At 40.7% G+C, this 23,665-nt stretch overlaps 2 protein-coding genes across 2 annotated transcripts in view; one reads left to right on the top strand and one right to left on the bottom strand.

The window, feature by feature from the left end:
* Nucleotides 1–4,503, top strand: part of LOC146455555 (uncharacterized) — a 5,303-nt gene extending 800 nt beyond the window's left edge. The window contains exon 1 of the mRNA XM_085094249.1: nucleotides 1–4,503. This exon is cut by the window's left edge and continues 800 nt beyond it. Coding sequence (XP_084950375.1) covers nucleotides 1–4,497 — 4,497 coding nt within the window. The 3' untranslated portion in view covers nucleotides 4,498–4,503.
* LOC146455554 (uncharacterized) overlaps nucleotides 1–9,789 on the bottom strand; it is a 31,666-nt gene extending 21,877 nt beyond the window's left edge. The window contains exons 1-2 of the mRNA XM_085094250.1: nucleotides 8,548–9,789; nucleotides 7,583–7,744 (exon numbers count right to left, since the gene is read on the bottom strand). Of these exons, the coding sequence (XP_084950376.1) occupies nucleotides 7,583–7,744; nucleotides 8,548–9,766 (1,381 nt within the window). The 5' untranslated portion in view covers nucleotides 9,767–9,789. The remainder of the gene's footprint in view (nucleotides 1–7,582; nucleotides 7,745–8,547) is intronic.
* Between the last annotated feature and the right edge of the window lie 13,876 nt (nucleotides 9,790–23,665).

Below are 23,665 nucleotides of genomic sequence, written 5' to 3'. Positions count from 1 at the left end.
GTTCCTCGTGACAGTGTGTTCGTGGGAAATCAGCCACACCCTTCTTCGTGCGAGAGTCCTCGCGAGGGATACCCACGCGAGGGTATCCCACGCCCTTCTCTCGAGATCCCTCGAGATGCAGCACCACAGAGTTCACGCGATATTCCGCATGATACGTTTCCAGATGACGATTCAGTTTGGCTTACCCGTTCTTTCACCGGGGATTCACGTGGTAGCTCGAGAATTAGCAAAGCTTCGCAGTCGTCCAAGGTAAAGCTTGCGAAGGCCAGACTTCAAGTGAAGAAAGTTGAAGAGGAACTAAGGCTCCTAAGTCGTCTGCAACAGTTAGAGCACGAGAGGCAGCGTCTAGACAAGGAAAAGGAGCTGTTTAAGGCCAGATTTGAGGCTGACCAGGCACAGATCGAGGTGGATTTTTGCAGTGATTCCGAGTGCGTATTTGAGTCCTTTAATCAATTGCCAAAACAGACGCCTGATGAAGCCATTGGAAAATATCTTCAGTCTTGTGAAAGGGATCCTGGACAAGCTCATGAATTCTCGTCTGGTTTTCTAACTAAGTCACGCGAGCTACCAGCAGTCGAACCAAATAAAGAGTCCAGAGATCATAAGAAAAACGAAGCAGTTATTGAAGCCTCAGACCTTCAGCGCCTTTTGAGCCAACAGCAGGAAAAAACAGTCCGCTACTTGTCCTCTGGCCTCGAAAGGCTCGAAATGCCGAAAAGGGAAGTTATCTCCTTTGATGGCGATCCTAGGAAGTATCCTCGATTTATAAAGAGCTTTGAAATCAATGTGGAACGTAGAGTTAACGCGGACGATGAAAGACTGTCCTACCTGATCCAGTTTTGCTCAGGTGTCGCAAAAGATGCCATCGAGAACTGTGTTATCTTGCCTCCTGGGCAAGGTTACCGCGAAGCAAAAGATATCTTGCAGAAGAATTTCGGTCAGAAACACATCATTGTGCGTGCGTTTATTGAAAGAGTTGTTATGGGGCCTCAAATCCGAGCGTCGGACGCCGAGAAGCTGTCGCAGCTAGCGAGAGACATGAGAAATTGCGTTATGAGCTCTGAGCATATGCGATACAAAGCAGATATAAATTCGATGGACACTCTCAGAAAGGTTGTAATTCGCCTGCCACCTCACATCCAGGCGAAGTGGGCAGAAGTGTCAAGCAAGTTGATTGAAGCTGATATCGAACCTGAGTTCTCTCACCTAACAGATTTCGTGGAAAAGAGAGCCGCTGTAGCCAATACTGCCTTCGGAAAATTGGTTGGTACTAGACCGAATGAAGACAAAGGGATTACACATAGAGCAAGAAGAAAATCAGACGATGCCCCTGCGGTGAAAGTAACAACTCTCGCGACTCAAGGTTCAAATGGTACCTCGTCTATCCCGAGTCCACAGAAAGCTCTTGGCTCGAAGCAGCATGCAAACAAGCAAGCTCCTGTGACTACGTGTTTGTTCTGCAATGGTAATCATAATCTCGAGAGATGCTTCAAATTTAGAGACAAATCCTATGAAGAACGTAGAAAGTTTGTGTTGGACAAAAGATTATGCATCAACTGCCTGAGAAGCAACCACTTTGTAAGGCGCTGCAGGCAATTTAGGGCTTGCCTCTTCAGTGGATGTGGGAAACGTCACCACTCGTTGCTGCATCCTCCTGGCGACAGAGTCCTTGAAGAAACGAACCAACCCGCTGACAGGGCCACAGTGGATACCCCTGAGAAGGTAAACGTTGACAGAGCTAGTGATGAAGGCCAGTGTGCAGCCATTGGTACCGGAAAACCTCGTGTGAGCCTGCGTATAGTTCCCGTGAGAGTCAGTGGTGCGGATGGCGGTCCCGAGGTAGAGACATACGCTTTCCTAGATGATGGCTCGGATATCACTCTCTGCTCCAATAGTTTGGCAGAAACCCTGGGCTTGTCAGGGAAACCTATGACGTTCTCTCTTACAACCGTAAACGAGAAAGACCGATCCAGAAGCGGTTTTGAGGTGGAATTGAACGTCAAGGCTCTCAAGTCAGATGACAGTATACATTTGAACAAAGTGTGGACAGTGGACCATCTCCCGGTTTCAAGACGGAGCATACCAACCGATGAAGATGTTCGAGGATGGTCTCATTTACACGGCATTGAGTTTCCAAAGCTTGAAGACCAAAAGGTGGAGATCCTGATCGGTAATGACAACCCTGAAGCCCATTGGGTATTTGAACAAAGATGCGGTAAAAGAAAGCAGCCTTATGCAGCCCGTACGCTACTTGGATGGACACTCATTGGTCCTTTAGAACATAGCAAGAGTTCAGAAGTGCATGTCAACTTTATTAGTGGCGGCCAAGAGATGATCTCAAGCCAGCTTAAGAGGTTATATGACGCAGACTTCAATGAGCCCTTATCTAGTGTGAAGCAAGCCATGTCAATTGAAGACCAACGAGCCCTGGCCATTCTGGAGAGTTCCGCCTGCCTTAGAAATGGTCACTATCAGTTACCTCTCCCATGGCGCTTCAAGTCTCCTTGCCTACCGAATAACCGAGATGTTGCTGTACGAAGAATGAGGTTCCTAGAAAGACGTTTCCAACAGGACACCCCCCTTTTTAAGAAGTACAGATCGACTGTTGAAGACTACATATCAAGGGGCCACGCCAAGAGAGTTCCCGACGACCAAGTCTACGTTGATGACAAACCATTGTGGTACTTGCCTCATCATCCAGTTTTTCATCCCCAAAAACCTGGGAAAGTAAGAGTTGTTTTCGATTGCGCAGCAAGATTCCGTGATACTTCTTTGAACGATCAACTCCTCCAAGGTCCGGATCTTACGAATAATCTCGCAGGTGTTCTACTCAGATTCCGGCAAGAACCCATAGCACTAATGTCGGACATAGAGCGGATGTTCCACCAGGTACTTGTGGCACTGGACGACTGTCATGCCCTGCGGTTTCTTTGGTGGGAAGATGGCAATCCTTCAAACAACCTTGTTGATCATCAGATGTTAGTACATCTATTTGGCGCCAAATCATCGCCATGTTGTGCCAGTTTTGCCCTCAGGAAAACGGCACGTGATAATCAAAGTGAATTTGACGTCCAGACCGTTGACACAGTTTATTGCAACTTCTACGTCGATGATTGCTTGAAGTCTGTGGTCTCAGTTCCTGATGCGAAAAGATTGGTGCACCAATTGACGGACTTGCTTTCCAAAGGCGGGTTTCATCTTACAAAGTGGATAAGCAATTGCCGAGAAGTTCTTGAGTTTATACCGGCTTCAGAGCGGGCACCGTCTGTGATGACTCTAGATTTTGAAGATTTGCCTATTGATCGAGCCTTGGGAACCCAGTGGAATGTCGAGAAGGACACATTAAGCTTCCGTGTCTCCGAGAAAGAAGTCGCTGATACTAGAAGGGGGATATTGTCCTTGGTTTCTGGTGTGTACGATCCGCTAGGATTCGCAGCCCCTCTTGTATTGCCGGCCAAGATGATCCTTCAAGAACTGTGCAAGCAAGACTTCGGCTGGGACGATCAAATTCCTGATGAGAAGCTAACGGAGTGGCGTGGTTGGGTTGATAATCTTCCAAAACTGAAGCTTGTTAGCTGGCCACGTTGTATGAAGCCTCGAGGGTTTGGCAACCTCCTTAATGTTCAACTGCACCACTTCAGTGATGCGTCGGAGAAAGGATACGGTGCAGCATCGTATATCCGGCTTGTAGATGTTTCAGGTCATATTCACAGTGGATTACTCCTTGGAAAGGCACGGGTAGCACCCTTGAAAACTATCACAATTCCTCGAATGGAGCTGACCGCTGCAACCGTAGCGGCGAAATTGCATAAGTTCCTCGAAGACGAGCTTGACCTTCAAGTTCACAAAACTGTGTTCTGGACAGACTCTACTATAGTCCTTCAGTACATCCGCAACGAGGCAAGGAGGTTCCAGACGTTTGTGGCTAACAGATTGTCGATAATTCACGATGCGTCCTCACCATGTCAGTGGCGGTACGTGGACTCGCAGTCCAATCCTGCAGACTACGCTTCCCGTGGTTTGTCAATTCTAGAGACAGAGAAGTTTGAAAGTTGGCTTAATGGTCCAGCCTTCCTCCGCAGACATGAGAGTGAATGGCCACAATCCCCTTTCCAGATACTTGATTGTTGTGAAGAGGATCCAGAATTGAAAAGGAAAAAGCCACAAATCCACTTAGTGTTAAGAGAAGACATCCTCGAGCGCCTACTTTGGACACACTCCTCCTTTAACAAGCTTCAGGCATCCGTCGCCTGGTTGTTACGTTTCCGAGAATACCTTCAGTCACGTGTCCCAGAAAGCACCACGAGTGGGCAATTTGACGGTTGGAGAAATTTCCCGTGCGGCAAGAGAAATAGTTCAAGTCATTCAAGCCCAATCTTTCCCGAAAGAGTTAGAAATTCTGTCCAAGGAGCGTTCAGCAAGTTCTCTAGATTCAAGCCTCTCACGTCCATCCAGAAAGAGATTCGCATGCGTGGGTTACCTCAGTCCTCTACGTAAGCTGAGTCCGTTCATCCATAATGGTATCATATGGGTCGGAGGACGTCTTGAAAGGGCACCTGTTAGTTTCAACGCCAAACACCCAATGATTCTGCCTGGCAAGAATTACGTCACCGACCTAATTGTTAAAGAGTATCATGAAACAGAAGGCCATGTGGGTGCAAACCAAGTCCTCTCCAGCATTAGACGAAAATTTTGGATCCTTCAGGGACATTCAGCTGTTCGTCGTGTTGTTGGGAAGTGTTTGAAGTGTCGTCAATGGAATGCTCCTCCATGTCAGCAAGTAATGGCACCTCTTCCCAGAGCAAGGGTAACCCCACAGTCGCCTCCGTTCTCTTCAGTGGGAGTGGATTACTTCGGCCCAATTCTTGTCAAGTTAAAACGAAGTCATGTGAAGAGATACGGGTGTCTGTTCACGTGTTTAGCTGTCCGAGCAGTACATATCGAGATTGCGCACGATCTTACCAGCGATTCCTTTATACAAGCGTTCTCAAGATTCGTCAGCAGACGCGGTTCACCAGTTGAAGTCTTTAGTGACAATGGAACCAACTTCAGAGGAGCAGAAGTAGAAATTAAGACCGCCTTGGAGAAATGGAACATCGACCGAATCGACAATTGTCTCAGAAGACGAGGCGTTACTTGGCACTTCAATCCACCGTTAGCAAGTCATGCTGGCGGAGTCTGGGAAAGAATAATCCGTTCCATACGCAAGATTTTCCGCTCACTCTTAGGCGTTCAACTGGTCGATGACGAGACTCTCCTTACTTTCATGGCAGAAGTTGAGAAGATCCTTAACGATCGCCCTCTCACGCCACCGTCTAGTGACCCGCAGGACCTCGAACCCTTGACCCCGAGCAAGTTGCTATTGCTTCGTCCAAATGTCTGTCGGTCTCCAACAGAAACCAGTGATGTCGTGTCTTATGCGTCTAAGCGTTGGAAGCAAGCACATTATTTAGCTGATGTGTTTTGGAAGCGTTGGATACGCCCAAGCTTGGCTGTTGGTGACTTGGTTCTAGTCGTTGACGAAGCTTCGCCTCGCGGATTTTGGCCGAAGGGTATTGTTCAAGAAGTATTTCCTGACAAGCACGGTTTCGTGAGACAGGTCTTGGTCAGGACGGCCTCCTCGGTTCTACGACGCGACGTGCAGAAACTTTGCCTATTAGAAGGCGCTTTATTTGAAAGAGACTAACCTGGACAGTGACGTTAAATAACTGAACTCAGACATTATGAACACCTTAGTTTTTTTGGAAAGGCTTTCTTATATGCGCCTTTCGGGGGCCGGTGTGTTACAGCGAGTTATAGCTTTTTATTTTATTTTTCTGCGCGACTAATTTTCACTTACTTTTGTTTTATTTGTGTGTGTTACATCTTTCATACCTTTCGCCCCCACACCTTTATAGTTCATTATGTATGTAAATAGCCTTTCTGTCACCCCTTTTTACCCTTTTTTAGCCAGTTTTCTTGCATAAGTTTTCAGTGTGCGCATCATTTTCAGTTTTGTATAGTTGTGTCTCGCCGTTCTTCCCGTCTTGATTAATTCTCTGTAGAATCACCGATAAGGTACGTTCTTGTGTTAGTCGTTCGTTTTCTATTGTTTCTCAGTTGCTCATTCCATGTCGTTTACTTGTAGTATTATTTTTAACATCTTTTATTTAATCTTTGTATTTCAAGAACCGTTCTGGTACGGATTTGTTTACCGTCGGGATGAGTTACTTTGCAATGGTGAAAATATCAAATAAAGTGAAAGTAGAGAGCTGAGTGATTAGCAGCGGCTACACAATAGAACATATAAACAAAGGAACAAAGAAAATATCAAAGCACAAAAAAAAGTCTAGCGCTTATCACGGAGGAATGAGCAACAACTTTTCGCAGTACTGCGAGGAACGCACACATCAGGTTGCTTCTATTGTTCTCCGTTTCTCACCTAAGTGTGACGGTACTAATTAGCCGGCGTTTGTCCCCTTGAACAAAGGATCGCTATATAAAGATCCTTCATGAATAATTTCATAAAATAAGTCAGATAAATACCTCGAACGTCGGTATTAATCCATATACATCCCTCGGGCCGATGTATATGGATTAATACCTCCGTTCTCGGTATTTATCTCTTACATGTTAGGTATCTTTCTGACCACTTCCGAACACACTAGCAGTGCAACTATTTCTAATTTACTTGTAGCACGAGTCAAGCTCCAGCCCGAGTCAAGTTCGAGTCAGGGTCCAACTTTTATTTTTTTCTCTCTCTCTTTTTTTTAATTCTTTTTTTTTTTCTTATACCTTCTGATTGTTATTCTCTTTTATATAATGATGTGCTTGTGATAAACGGAAAAAATGTAAAACTTTCAGATTTGCAACACTTTTCGTTATCGATCGCTATAGAGCAATTACCGCTGTGATTCTGTGGAAAGATATAAGACATCGGTTAGTGTTCATAAATTTCCTAGGAAGATTAAGACCTGTAGTTGCGTACACCTGAAGCAGAGACCCCATTTCCATGGCTGAGAAAAACCTGCCTCACTCAAGCGCCATCTTGTTGCGTCCACAGGACACCCAGGATAACATAGAATCTATACCCTTCGGGTAGACAGCCATGGGAGTTTTTAATGTTCCTAACAAGTGGACTTCACAAGGCATAGTGACTGAAGCTTTAGTCACGAACAACATTGGACGAGAATGAATGAGGACTGTGATTAATTTGCTACCAACAATAAATCCTCGCGATCGCGTTGACAATAATGCTTTGAACATCAGTTGGCACATCATTATAAAAACATGAATCACAATCACAGCCTTTGATCAAGACGAAGACAAAAGCAAAAGGAAAAAGATAACAGAATCGAAGAAACTGAACTTGACTCGAACTTGACTGTCTTTCTTCTCTTCTTTTGAACTTTCTCCTGATAACATGCTCAAACCACCCTCAATCGTTTCATGTACAGTCATGTAGTTTATGTAACTCCGTGGACCAGTCCAGGGAAAAGGTAGTCCAAGGGGCAGACTTAAATACAACTAAAACCCAACCTATAAGCTAATGCATGGAGCGATGATAACTAAATTTATATCTAAAAGAAATCAAGCTTCATACCTATGGGGTCAAAAGAGGTTCCTGAAATGCTTGGCTTTCCTTTCGCTTCTTGATCGAGCCGATGTCGTTCCTGTGAAGGACCTTTATCTGGTGTGACTGCAGCTGACGTCGGTTTAGCAGGGGACTCTTCCTTTGCAGTTTTAACAGTGGTGCTGGAAGGGCCTGTAAAAAAGTAGACACTCTCATTCAATATTTTGGGTTCATCTCTAAAACCCTTTATTCCCAAACAGTGATCAGCATCAAATTGAATAGAAGAATAGAAAAGACTGTTTAAAAGAATAGACTGTTTATTCACAAATACATCGCAGTCATTCTAATATCAATGCTTATTTAACCCCTGAGTTCATAAGAATTACAGAAATGATCACCCAAGGTTAATTTTCTTGATATTTTAATAACTTCTACCCAGTACTTTGAAAACAAAAGTATGGGGACAAGATAGGAGAATTCGTTCTTTGATATCAGGGGTAAAAGGCTTAAAAAATTAATGGAGCCATGAAAGAATGAGGTTTCAAACTTAACAATTGGGCAATAACACTATCAGCAAGAAATAGAAATAGATGGTGCCCACTGAACACTTGAAAATAATGAGCGAGTAAATTCTCTTTAAGATAGACTGAGTGAGTATTAAGGCAGCGACTTTGCACGGTATTTGAAACTTTAACTCTCAAGAATGCCATAAAAAACTGAAACATATCCAAAGTTCTATTACTATTATTACGATCTTGATAAACAACTAGTCTTTCAGAATTGTACTGGTCAATAGCTTTCATTTTCATTTCAACAGTCACACAATGGGATTTCTTTAAGAGACTGAAAGGTTAGAACCAACTCATACAGGACAATAAATTTTCCTCTTGGAGTTAACTGTGTTTATAATTATAACTACAGGGTGTCTGTTACTCTCCCTGAATTTGCAGTTGCATTTGGAATGGAAACGATGAACACCAAGTAAGAACTCATACCATCAACCATTCTGCACATCATTTCCACAAAGGCTTCACATTGTTCCTTCCAACTGTACTTGTTGTCATAAGAAGCTCTCAGAAGCTTGATCTCTTCAAGCCGCACTGCATGACTGGCACGGACACCTTCAATTGCCTCTGCCCACTTTGTGGGGTCATCTGAGTTAACTATCCATGATTTTCCATAAGGAATGTTCTCTAATGCTCTCGCAAATCCAGACTTGCTACCAACAAGAATGGGTAAACCAGCTGACAGTGCTTCAAGGGCAACAAGACCAAATCCCTCTGATCTGGACGGCATAATGGCAAGATCAACCTCATTCAGAAGGTATTTCATCTTTTCTCTATTTTGCACAAACTTTCTGACCGTCAGTTGTTCTTCAGCGATACCACGTTGGAGAAGTTTTTCTCTTACCTCTTCCTGTTTTCCTTCAAAAGCACCGACAAAGATCAGATGATAAGGCTTACTTTTAAGCAAGTGATGAGTAAATGCCTCAACGGCAATGTTGTATCCCTTTAGTTCAAAGTCTTCATCATCACCACGACCACATAACAACACTTTAAATTCACCACTCTCATTAGGAGCTTGTTTTAAGTCCCCAAATTCCCTCTCAAAAAGACCTGGCGTGACAGTGAAAATATCCTGCTTCTCCTTGCATTTTTGGAGATATGAAGAGTAAGAATCTTCCAGCCTCGGTCCAACAGGCACAACCAGATCAGCCATTTCACAGAGATCAACTTCATCCTGATGTTTCTTTTCACCCTTTGAAATGGAATGAGAGTAGCTTTTGTACTTACTGAGGTCTTCAGGAGCTGTGTGCACCACTTGAACCCATTTGCAATTGGAAAAGTGGGGAGAATCTTTTATGAATTGTACTTGCCGGCCAAGCTTCACACCATGACCAACAACAATGTCCATTCTGTGGTCTTTAGGTGGGACGCCTAACCAATCCAGAGGTTCATAGCCTGGGCGTTTCTTGGCATCAACAACAGTTACTCCATAACTCTTAGCCTCTGTTTTGTCTTCATCTTTACAAGCACCCTCTGGGACCAGGAGAGAGACTTCAACTTTAGGATGTTGTGAGAGATGAATTGCAAGCTCTCTGTTTAGTGTTGACAAACCACCAGCTGATGAGCTCCACTCGCTACCAAGAAGAGTTACTTTCAATTTTGCATCAGAAGAAGAATGGACTTTTGATTCAGGCACTTCTTGAGACATTATTTCAATGCTGACCTCGAAACAAATCTGCAAAACAAAAACATACAGTCTCATAAGGCTTCACGTACTCCTTAGTACCTTTGTTTTTTTTTTTGTTGGACATAAAATTAGCATTGACATGTACAGTACAATGAACCAAAACACAGGCATTATTAGCACCAGTACATGTTCAGTACCACAGTATTATGCACATGTTAGAACGTACCATTAAATACCAATACAGTTACCATATAAGTTCTGTTATGGCCCTCTCTCTCCGTTAAGTTCCCACTCTCTTATTTATTTACCGGACTGAAGAAAATACAAATGAGGGAGCAAGTATGGAGTGAATAAGCCCCAGAGGGTACTTAATAAAACATACATGTATGCAGTATTTGCGGGCATATCAAAAAGATCTTTATTGAGCCTTAATTGATAATTGAAAGCAGAATTGTTCTTAAAAGAATGGGCAAGACTGATTGAAGTGCTAGACGCCCAGCCTATCTACAGTATGTTACTGATCTACAGGTGCTGTGCTGCATACATGTATGAAGCATGAAATCCAACATCATGATAATTATACATACATTGAGACTGAACATACTCTTCAGCACAAAATGGTTGAAAGAATGAATGTGTGCCTGAGACAAGAATCGCTTTCTCTGGCAGGGATTTTACTGCTTTAGTGTAGTAGCGGTAGTGTAGTAGTAGGGTCTGTATTTAGCGGGGGTGATACACACTGCTGTAATAGTGCCTAACGCTCATAACTATGTAGCCTTTAAGAGTTACATGTGGTTCTATATCCTAGTGTCCTTCAAAATGTCCCTCAAGGAAAACGCACTGTACTGACTACAATTGGAACGGAGAGTATAAAGACAGCAAGAGGACACTAGTTCAATTAAGCATTAAATTTTGCTTGTGCTTTTAGCAGATAAGAAGCAGATAACTTGAACCTTTAAAGCAAGCAGACTTGTGGTGTATGTTGGTATCTAACTGCTAGGCACTTCTTTATAATTATATAACAAGTATTCAGTGTTAAATGTAATTGTATATACCTCTTACTAACCGAGTTTGAGGTCAGTACTGTAAGTTACGGACCAAGTTTTTTCCTGTTGATTTATGTCCCAGCCACGAAGCGCGTGGGCCATAAATCACCAGGAAAAACAACGATCAGTAACTCACAGTACCGACCAAGAAAACGAGATAAGTAAGATATTTATTAAACCTCTGACGTTAATTGGGCGCGTGGGAAACTAGTTGAATTTGAGCAGGCCATACAGTGAAATACGGCCCACAAAATTGACCAATCACACCACATGTACTTACTGGGAGATATAATAAAATTAATGTATGTATTTGAATATTTTTAAAATGCAAAGAAATGTGATATAAAGTTTTAGGCATACCTGGAGGGAGGAGGGAGGAGTGAGAAAAGTGGGGGTGTCTTGAGAGTGGGGACTCCCTCATATTTACAGCTACATTGTACATATAAACAGAAATTATATGGTTTCAGAATCCCAGTGGCACACCCCCATCCAAAAAGTATAAAATACTCCTCCCCCTCCCCTCTTGGGTGTAATTACAGTAAAGCTCCTGGAGGACTTAACAATGGAATAAATGTGATGGAATATTTTAAGCCTGGTAAATAAATGACAATGATGTATTATTCAGTAAGTGACACAGGCATATCCTGTACTCAGGAAAAAATCTGAGTGCTCCTATCAGGAGTCGAACCTAAGACCTTCCAATCACTAGTTCAGATGCTCTTTCATTGATGTCTAATGGTCTAACTTTTGAATTCTTCAACCATTCAAACCTGTGTTTTAATTCTTGCCTTAGTGGGTTAACATACGATCATGCATGAATCATTTAGGACAATGCAGCTATTCTACAGTGTAGGTATTTGTTCCCTTGTTCCCATCCCACTCCTACCCTGTACAAGAGGACCATGAAGAAAGCACAAACAATAATTATTGACTCATCTGCCATCTCTAGAAATGCTAGTGCTCAACAATGAATAAAGAACGGGAGGGATAATTTAAGCAGCCTGCAGTACAGATGTTGGTATTGTTGATGAGATTAAAAAAAACTTTATACAAATACAACAACTTTGAGAGAAGAGGAAAAGCACTCCAAGTTTCCCAAACCATCTGATAAGGACTGCAGTTGAAAGGCTTAATAGTGAAGAGCTTTTAGGCAATAATTCTTGGGATGTAGAAGATAAAGAGCAGCCAGAGGTCAAAAAGATACATTAGGGTGTACCTTTTATAAAAGGTACTGGTATCACGCCATCTTGTTCCTAGTCCCTCAATCAGGCTGAGTGTTGCTTTGTTCCTCTGGTAAATAAGAATTTAAAACAAGTACAGTGAAAATGAGGTGATAATGCATTAAGTAAAAGGTACATTCAACAGTTATGTACAATTTTATAAAATGTATGCATGGCAAGTACTTGTCCCTCAATGATCATAAATGTCAAAATTGAGGACTTCGTGAAGTTACAACCCTATTAATTAAATATTCAATGTATTCTTAACAGGTGCTAAAAAAGATAGACTATAGGTGCGGTTACACTAGACCACTTCTCCAAAGCTCCCCTTGGGAATATAGCTTGGGTTGTGTTCAGTTTGGGTTTTGGTTTTTGGTAATTCTGCTGCTTTTATTACAACCTCCACCTCAAACAGGATGACTTTATTTCAAGAAGAGAACATCACCGACGACAACAAATACACTACTTCCAGAGCTTGCAGTTTTTCACTTTACATTAAAAATCACCATCATGGATGAACTTGGGTATTTGCGCGACCACAAAAGAATTTTGGTTTCAACGACTCCAGAACCTAGGGTTCTGGGCCACTGGTGGAAAGAGTGAGCCATGATGTGATTGTTGTCGAGCTTGAAATGCAGTAGTAGGTACGATTTGACTTTACGATGAACACAGCACGTAAACAACACGCAAGTTTTAATATTTGGAACATTCCACTCACTCATGATTGATTGATTGGTTAAGCCACTTTGGGTTCTTATTACCCATAGAAGTTACCTCAGGAACTGTCATGGGAATTCTTTTGTTCTTTTTGACGTATCAATGGAAAATTCCCTCAGGCAATTTCACTCTGGGAAAATCGTACACAAAAAGTTGCTTCCCCGTGGGCAACAGCCACTTACCCCAGGGAAAATGGCCAGTGTAACCGCACCTTATGTGAAAGAGCTGTTCAACAGGGATTAATTTAAGAAACAGTTGGGATTTATAGACCCAGCTGGGGGTTACCATTGTACCCCATCCCAAATTAATTATTGCATTATACAAACACGATTAACAGACAATGCAGATAACACTTTGCCTGTGTACAGTGTGCATTTAGCACGACTTACAGATGATAACATATGCACATTTTTGTGATAATATGACTATTAGTTGATTAATTGTTATTGATGGGTTTACCTAAAACACGGCCCATAACGGGTTTACCTAAAACACGGAATCCGGAATCCGGAATCCGGAATAACAAAAACAAAAACAAAAATTCGTCGACATGAAAATTTCAACGAAGGTTAAAGTCACTTGGGAAACAGTTTTTATAGCTTTGGCAAATTATAATATCAGTCAGGAGCCCAGTGAAATTTTCAAAAGTTTGCCCAAGATTTCAATTGCTGCAGTTAAGCCTACGGTGTTGGTATTCTAAGGCAGTCCCTTTAAAGAGTAAAACTATAAAACACACCAGAACGTCACCTATGTTTACAAAATCAAATACACGGAAACCGTCAATCAAGAAAGACTTTCTTTTCTTTATATTTTTCTTTTTCTGTGTAACTTGCCGTATGCTGATTGGGTTGTGAGTAGGGGATTTTCGTTCTTTCGGAAGAGCTAGGGGAGAAAGATGTGTACGATTGGTGGTGTTTTGACAGGTACAGTAGGCAAATCAACGCATTCACAATGGTGACGATGGAAATATATCTTTACACGTGTCACAACATTGTGACTAACGTATATTACGGCTCAACAAATTGTTTGGGCATTAGGGTGGGAATGGATCTTAAAATATTTAGACTTATTACCTCTAAATCAAAATCAATAGATCTATTAGGCTTCCAAGGTACCTGGAATAAGAGGATATAAAATAATTTGTTATCTACATCCTGCTATTGTGATTACTAAATTATGGGAAATCGTTCACAGACTCCTGAAGTTCTTACTGTATTTCAAAAAAGGCCATCGACATAAAACGTTTCCTTTGTACCGGCAGCTCGACACTCTTTTGTCAAATGGTGCATAAATGAATACATGCATACATGACTGAACGCACGAATGTATTCCGGCAGGCATGACAGAGCCACGATCGAGTGAGTGAACGAAGGAACGAAGCGGGGAATGAATGAATGAATGAACGAACAAACGGACGGATGAGTTGATATATGAATAAATAACTTTGCCCGCTGTCTATCCAGGGTCAGTGCCAATTCGAAGCTATTTTGAGATGAAATCTAAGCCACCAGACATACCAACTTGTTTCAAGACTTTTTATATTATTATGGAAAGACAGTGAGTCTTGCGAAGAGTTGATGAGTGATAAACGCAACATTGACTCTTTTCTCTAGTTACCTTTCATTGTCTCTTTACGTGTAATGGCAGTAGGAAACGTTAACGAGTAGGAAGAGGTGTGGGGGTATTTAAGAGTAGGTTTGAAGATTGGGAACCTTTATTCCAAATGAGTGGCTCAACTGCCTAAGCAATTGAAATCTAAGGCAAACTTTTGAAAATTTCACTGGGTTCCTGACTGATATTATAATTTGTCAAGAGCTATAAAAACTGTTTCCCAGGTGACTTTAACCTTCGTTTAAATTTTCAGGTCGACAAATTTTTTTTTTTTTTCACTCCGGATTCCGTGTTTTAGGTAAACCCGTTATTGATTGATATCAATTGTCAGGAGCAGTAGTTTGCACTAAGGAACTTATATGGTGTGTTGCATAACTATATGATGCGGTCTTGTAAATTACTAGCAGCGTGCTGCAAAAAAAAAATAATAAAAAAATACAAAAAAAAACTATATTGATGCAATATTAGTAGTGTAAATTGAAGACACTACATGTACATACAATGTATGCTTAGACGTTTTGCCCTAACTGTTCCAAAATCCATCCATACATGACATGACTTCATGATTCAATAACTCACACAACCGTTAAATGCAGAGTAAGTTTCATCTTAAAACAACAGTTTCTATTACTAGAAAGTAGTAGCAGCTTCTGATCTGAATGTAATAAATATGACATGATATAAAAACCAAATAATAATTATACTGAGTCACTGAGATGATGGGAGAGCTACGTACACAAGTGGAAATTGCAGGTACACCTTGATTATTAGTTTGACTGAGTGAAAATGGTACATTAATTCTACTTAGGGCTACAGTGATGGACTCAAATAAAGAATTATAGAGTGGGTGCACTGCCATAGCAATGGCCAGCAAATTAAAAACTCTGGTTATTTACATTAAAGGGTTGGGACATGTCAGGACTTACATTTGTCGGTAAGCTCAATTGGAGGGAAACTTTACATATAGTTGTTGGTTCCATAAAATATCCATACCTCAAAGGGAATTTTTTTCATTGGGATCCCCCAACCCCAGGATTTTCCATTATAGAGGCTTTTCACAATCTCCCCCCACCTAGTTTATGCTTAGTTGTCAGATAAACCAAGGCCAAAATACTGAGTCGATCAGCAAAAAAGAAAAAAAAAAGCAGAAAAACAGTGAAAAGAGAAAAAACACACCCTGTGTCCTAACTGATTCACTGCTAGGCCACATGAAAAAATCCAGGCACTTTTCAGTGAAAGAAAAACTTTAAGAAAAATTTGACATGAGAAAGTTTAATTATGCTCTCAGCCCTTAGACTGCAAGTAGTCTCTTTTTTACTCGAAAATCCACAGGAAAAAATACAAAAAAACTGGAAGTGGACAATATCCTAAGGGTAAGGAGCAATTCCATGAGCCATGAGTTGCGCACGCAGGCAGCAAAGTGTGAAGTAGCACTGTGGGTGCCAGCTAGGAGGTCTTCCGCCACCTGCACTACTTGCAGCTAATGGCTTTGCCTCTTGACCCTTGCAGTGTACTCAGCCCTTGAATTACAAAACCATTTATGACTTGATACTGGTAATTACATATATTTATACTAACTGACCTTTAACAACAATACACTGTAGTTATCAGCTACTGACATTAATATTGACCTATTGAGCATGTTCTTGATCTCTTAGGAACTAATTCTTTTGCTAATAATAAGTGTATTATCATTTGTCTCACGATGTAGTCACTTTGAGTTGTAAATGGCGACGTTTTGACTGCTTATATACTACTAGTCTTCGTCGGGTGATGAGGTCGACTGGTTATGCGACACCATATATATCATGATGGTCGGCTGTGATTGGTGCATTTCAATCTTCATTGTTCCAGCAAGAAGTAGTCAACTTCATCGCCTGATGAACACTAGCAGTATTAGCAGTCAAAACATTGTGATTTACAACTCAAAGTTACTACATCATGAAACTAATAATACACTTATTATTATTGTATCTACCAAGATGAACAACAACAACCCTTTTCTCAACATTAATTCTTTTACTATTCAATCTTTTAACCTCCAGCAGAACTGTCAACCTTTATCACTCTGATTTACAACTTCTACACAGAAAATTTTATCTGCTAAATAAATGGCATGTGGACAGGGACCTGTTAGCAAGAACATGTACAGTATAATGTGCATAATTGCAATATTCAGTTTGAAACCAGACAGACAAATTATCCAGTAACCAAATTCAAATCATCCCAACTATTCAACTTTAAGTACAATGTAGCTATTAATAATTATTATGCTATTATGTAAGACACTGGAACTGGAATTATTTTCTTTATCTTTATTTATGACAATTGATTCTCCACCACTTGTCACTGATCATAAAATTGTCACTTACAGGGATTTTCAGTGAAGTGTCAAAAGTAATTCATGTACAGTATACTTTGATATTCTGAGATTGCTTAGCAAAACTCCTACTACATTCTCAACCAAATCACAAACAAACAAAAATCAATTGTGCCTAATATAACAGCTGCATATATTTTCCTGCACTTGGTGCTGTACATGAATGTTTTTTTTTTTGTTTTGTTTTTGTTTTTTTAATTCAGATTGGTTATTGTGCTGTTTATGTCTGCTGTGAATGGCCAGAGTAATTGATTTGGTTTTAGTTCTATGACACTCAATTGGAAACAGCCATATTTGTTGTTACAGTATGTTAATAAAGTGGTATAAAGCTAAGTTCAAAAATACATGTTCATTTAGCCCAGTACTGAGCTATATATGTTGTGTCATAAGTACGTCTATTGTGTGTCTGTTGCGTTGTTGTCAATAAGTCGTTTGTATGGTGCAGGTAGTTGTAGTCAATGGTTGAGGGGCCACTTCACTGTTGCCTACAACTACCTGCACCATACAAATGACTTATTGACAACAACAATGCAACAGACACACAATAGACATTTTACTAACAATAGACCCACAGACTTTTTGCCTAACAAAAGACGGATCGAAATGCACCAATCACTTTTTTACAGTCTTCACAGCCAATAACATCACAGCTTACTGACAAACAACCAATGACATCTCGACTTCATTGACCAATCAGGTTAACAAACAGAGACATATATACCACTTACTGACGTTCCACAATTCACTTGACTCTGACGATGACTTCCACTCAGGTTGTCGAAACGTCAGTCAAAGTCACCCCAAACAGTCCTTCTCAGGACTACATGCACTCACCGGGATGATCATAATTTACATACTTACGAGATAACTCCTGGGTTCAAACCATTTACAGATATATATGTTGTGGTTTAAATTTTTTTTGGTTTAATTCAGAATTTTTAAATCAGTTTCATTTTCATTAATCTCATTGTCCCTGCAGATTATGGTAATGAAAACTGGAGAAAAAGGAAAATGAAAATTAAACTGGTTTAAACCAATAAAAATTTTGAACCCCAACATATACAAGACTCTATTAAACTGTGTCACTAAAAATGTCCTTAACCGGAGTTTTTTAATAAACAGTATACCAGGCAGTAAGTTTAAATTTGAGTCAAATTATTAAAAAATGAGGTAGAAATCACCTACGTGTCAGGTATGTATGTCCCTTTGTATGTCTGGAAATGAGCTTCAGTCAGAAATTCAATAGGGCAGAGCAATTCTCTTTCCTCAAGGGCCGAGTAACTTTACTGGTGAAGGGACAATCGAAATGTGAAATTATTAGCTTCTTCTTAAACAAAGAATTAACCTGCCTGCTTGCAAAGAGAACCCCTTCCAAACTAAGAGTGAATTGAAGAATGCCAGCAGTGCAACTTGGCCTTCTATACTTCCTAAAAAATTCAATTTAACTTACTGAAGTCCAATGCAAAGTCTTGCAGATCTAGATCTTTATGTGGCAGTTTTCTATTACTTATTGCTAAGCAAGAGTTGTTCTCATGATCAAACTTGTCAAACCCAATATTTTCTTGAGACAGATACAAAAATGGCATTTGCAGTGTACATGTACATTTATGTTCTCCAGATATCTATGACCAGTTGCCATACTTAGTGGTGCTGTCATTACGTACAATATTTTTGGACCCCCCCCCCCCCCACCCCCAAGCAATGTTGATAGCCACTGCAATCATTCAGACTGTACATGTATACAATTTTAGTAAACACAGCAACATGACAATATAGCATGGGGGCAGGGGGCTCATTCATGTTGAGTTTTGGAAATCATCCTATCATGTTTGCCCAGAGCCCAGTTGTTCAAAGAGCAGATAACTTTATCCAGCAGATAAGATGCTATTAAGTGGATAAAATTCATTGGTTGGATCAATTATCCGCTGGATAGCAATTTATCCGCTGGATAGAGTTATAAGCTCTTCGAACAACCAAGTCTAGGATTGTAGATAAGTTACATTGTACATGCAAATCACACTGCTTTTTTTCCGGCTCTGCTTGCACTAAACCATACAACCTTGATATGGGAATTTATTCAATAATTTCCCAATGAAAGTGCACATGGGGCCGTACAGGACACATAACAGTATCTGATACTTTCTAATTGGGGAGAGTAGTTGGGTGCTGTGCTATGTGATGCATTTTGGTTAATCACTGGCACAGCAAGGGTATTTTGCAGAACACTGGATCCGGAATGCTCAACGCCAAATGCGGAATCCTTAGTAGTCCTATAATGTCGGATGTTTGCCATAACAACAAGTAAAAGCTAACCGTCTCTATAATCAGTGCTTAACCCTTAATAGTATAGAAAAGTGCTTTGACCTAAATAATATTGTTTGTTGCTTTTTCGGCAGGGGTATTATGCAGAATGCTAAATGTCGCATTTTACACCACCTATAACAGTTTAGCATTAAGCAACGGATGAAGTTATTTAGGTCTAAGTATTTCTCTATACTGTTTAGGGCTAATCACTGATTATACAGACGGTTAGCTTTAAGTTGTTGTTATAGCAGCCATTGGATAAAAGGACTTCTATGGATTTGGCATTCAGCATTCGGCATTCAGCGTTCTGCAAAATACCTCTGCCATCACTGGCAACACAAATGTTTGAGAAATGATTTTTAAATAACAAAATCAGATATGTCACAGGTTTCAAGATTAAATTGGGCATAAATTGGTATCAACTGCAATCAAGCAAAATAATACTTGATTGGTTATAAAACTTGCTTGACTGATTATATAACAATTATTCCATGAGACCGCGTTGGATATGAAGTGATAAATAACCAACGAGCGCGTAGCGCGAGTTGGTTATGATCACTTCATATCCAACAAGGTCGAATGGAATAATTGTTTTAGTATATTCTCAAATCGGGCTTTTACCGCCGATTTTCATTTCAACAATTTTACAAAGCGGTCAAAAGAGCATACAACTTCCGGTCACATGCGCGCGGTGATCCATGATTATTACATCACTGCATGAGTTGAAGGAAATTTGACAGCTACACAAACGACAAACTGTGGTCAACTGTTAACGAAAATCACCCTAAAAATATTCAACCGTTCAAATGCAAGGAAAAAAGACGGCTTCCGAAGCTTTCAAGTGGTTAAATAGTGTTCAAAGTTCAGGAAGATTTTCCTGATTCTCCGCTTGCGTAATAATTGTGAACTTGGACATTGCAGTTGAAGAAAACCTGCCGGAAAGCTTCTTCGCTCGCTTTGCCGAACCTCGGTATTTACGAACTGATTTTGGACTAAAACTGTCCCTTCACTTTGAGGTTGCCGTTCTTGCTGGCCATGGCATTCGTTTTCTTTCTCAGCTGCAGAGATACCAGTGCATGGGGAAGCTTCAGAGGCTCCGGCTGAGACAAAATCACTGAGAACGTGTGACATCTTCTTCTGCTGTTCTATGGATGGGCGATCATTGTACGATTCGACCGCCTGGTCTGATCTGTGTCCCGTAACATATTTTAAACATAACATATTTTACCCGTCTTTCTGAGATCCTTTACAAAGGCATCCAAAATTTTATTGGCTTCGGTAAACACAGCGTCGGAGATGATAGAAAAAGGCTTGTTGTTTGGTGGCGAGCGAAGAAAGCGATCTATGGCGGCTCGAATGGATGTTTTTGTAATACATGCTGTCTTTCTTCCTTGCGGAGGTGTACAAACATTTAAGGCATTCATTTAGCTCCTCTTTGGACATGTCTTTAATTCGTTTCGAAAATTTTGTGGCAACAGGACTTGACAGCCATTCTGTAAATAACAAGGTGAGAATTTTTGTCGTTGTTACGCAGTTATAAAATTATCATAATATCGACAGTGAACGTATTAATTGTTGCTAGTTTTTGAGTAAAACTCCCAGATACTTACCATTAAATATGTTCATGCCGAACTTTGTGGCTTTCTTCGTTTTTTCTGGAACAGCATTGTCTAGTATCTCTTGAAGTTTAGTGGGAGACAGCTCCTGAAACCTGCCAGTATCGGTCACTATGGAGAGCTGAAGTTAAAAACTTTGTGCGGAAAATTTTTAAACTTGGCGCACTATTTTCCATATTAGGTAAAACTCCGACTAATGGCTCATAGTCGGAGTTTTTGAGCCAATTAGAGAGCTAGAAATGCAATAGTCGGAGCTGAGAATATACTAACAATAATTATTATTACCCTTACAGTATAGTTTGGTCACTGATTGGTCGCTTAATAAAAAAGTTTGTTGATGTTAATACATGTACATGCACAAAGCAATCAAAGCTGGGCTATGTTTACTTTTAATGTGTAGTTTTCTGTTGATGATCTAAGCTGTACTTAGGACTATAACTACATCACTCATACCAGGGGGTATGCAAGTGAAAAATACCATTTAGCTTAATTCAAGCTAAAGAATTGAAAGCTAGAATTCGATCTAATATTCAACTTACAATGTTGTCTGGGTTATACCGTCCTTGATCTTGAAATGTGCTTCAGAGTCTGACGAAATCTTTTCTGTCGAATCTTTCTCGTCTCCTCGGTGGCGGAGTACCTTTCCTAGTGAAGGGACGAACCGTCAAATGATTAGTTTCTTTTTACATCTTGTATGATCTCAAAGTCGAGAAATCCTTAGTCTGCTAAACCGGAAGTGAATCGAAGGATCGAATGCCAAATCTAAAATTGCAAAAACTTAAACATTTAATTGAACTTACTAAAATTAAGCAAAGCAAAGATTTGCAGCTCTTACACTTTGTCCGGCTGTCCTTTTTCACTTGTTACTGGACAACAGTTCTCCTCATGTGCACGGTCAATCGATCAGCAAATTTCTTTAAAACGCTTCTATTTAACCAACAGCTGCAGTGTGATATCCTTTTTGATTTCAATCTTTTGGTGTCTTCTCAAACGGTGTACTACCGGTTAAACTAATCTCTTCTTTGGGTTGGACTTCCTGTCTGTGTTTCTCTCTCCTCTAGCTCTGGACACGTACAGCTTCGTCACTTAAATCAGACCGGAGCGCCATCTTGAAACAAATCGAAAACCCAGGGGCCTCTCAGCAGTGAGAGATCTGGGTACAAATACGTAAAAGGCGTCTGGTGATGAGTCTGCGGCCCGTCTGGCTGTGGTAGTGGCAATCTCGTACCCAGAGTCTTCAGGCTTTTTGGTCAGCGGGGCAACGCCGGGAAGACTCTGGGGACATCGAAAAAATTCAATTTTTTTGATTGGCTGTTCCGTAACGGTTTCCATTGTTTTACCGCAGAAATCCTGCGGTAATAAAATTCGATGTCCCCAGAGTCTTCCCGGCGTTGCCCCGCTGACCAAAAAGCCTGAAGACTCTGGGTAAGAGATTGTGGTAGTGGGGGCTGGGTGACGGTGGGGGTGAGGCACGGTCGGCTCGGAATTAATTGAAGAGGTGCGCTGAGACTACAGTAATAGAGGTAGTATGTATTGGGATTACGTGCGTCGCACAACCGGGTGTATTAAAATCTTAAACAATCGAGGAAATCATTGCTGTTGAGTTAGAGGAGGGTTCCAATTTCCGTATAGTATTTACCAGGTAAAAACAAGAAAACGCTTGCAGCTGGATTTCTATTGGGATTAAACATTCATCCTTTTTTTCAATAAGAAAAGTAAACCAAAATTTCAGGAACGTATGAAGAACATACCGGGCTGAAATTTAGAGAGAAAGTTTTTACTTTACTTGTTTCAGAACTGAAAGAAAAGTTTGGACAAAGTAAAATGCACAAGATTGCTGGAAAATATACTACAGAAAATGATATATAGACATACACAGAGTATTCAGAACGCTTTTCTTATCATCATTTTTGCCTGAAATCTCAACCTCGTTCTCAGAGCTTTCCCTTAAATATTGGGAGGGGCACCCCACCCAAATTTTAAGTGAAAAGCCCTAAGCGTGAGATTGGGGTTGCCTGAAATCTGTAAAATACTTAACAAATGTTAAGAACGTTTTTACCCACTATAAATAGCCAAATTTATTCAACCAGATCAACAATCTGACCAAATGTAGACCTGCAGCATTGTTGCCCCCTATTAATGTTGCCTACTGCTTCTGGTATGGACAAATATCGACGAAATTTAGATCAAAGCCACCCACCTCTCCCCAACTCACCCCTTTAAATGTGTGTTCTCGCGGCCCTAAAATTAGTCTGTGCAAAGTTGTTAGAGCAGCAGTTACCATTTTTAGACATGTCGATAAACAACCACCACTCTCGTTCTTCCATCACCACTGTCCATGGATAGAAGACCTTCACTGATCTCCTGATTAGCGGAACCTAAGGTTTGACAAATTTGAACTGATTCAGACTTTAGTTGACATGGCTTCAAATGGAATAAAAACACTTGGATCAATGGGTTTGCTCAAAAGATCTTCGTGGATAAAAGCTGTTTTCCTGACCCATCCGGATGGCTAAGGTTATTATCTTGTATGTTGATGTGGATGAATGTTCCGGTGGCACGGAAGCAAACGCGCGGGATAAAAACCACGCATATTTAAGGACGGTGCCTACTAATAAAATAGTATTTTTGTTTGGTTCATGACTATGCAGGGAAAGTAGGTCTTAGCAAGGGCTATTGAAATCCAAAAAGAAATTTGGGGGTAATCACACATTATTTTAGAGATAATTAAGAGCGGCTGCCTGTAAGAATCGAGAACTGCATTTCAGCGACCACTTGGTCGAATTTATGATATTTCGTCTGAAGATACCCTTGGATTAACTATTTTCGAAAATCATATTTTAAAGTTCCAAGGTATTTTATTTTTTGAGAAAATTGCAAGAGTTTGAAATGCGGCCAAGGTGCGGTCACGGGCCGATGAAAACCGCGAAAATTTAGGTCAAAGGACGAAGCCCCGTTCACGGTGTACAATAAACCAATGAACTTAAAACTTTACACAAACCTAGACCAACCATCTCGCAAGAGAA

This window comes from Pavona decussata, unplaced genomic scaffold (genome assembly GCF_977016875.1).
Source record: "Pavona decussata unplaced genomic scaffold, jaPavDecu1.1 SCAFFOLD_273, whole genome shotgun sequence".
Taxonomy (NCBI): domain Eukaryota; kingdom Metazoa; phylum Cnidaria; class Anthozoa; order Scleractinia; family Agariciidae; genus Pavona; species Pavona decussata.
The sequence above is the reverse complement of the archived record's forward strand: the minus strand, read 5'-3'. Positions and strand labels throughout refer to the sequence as shown.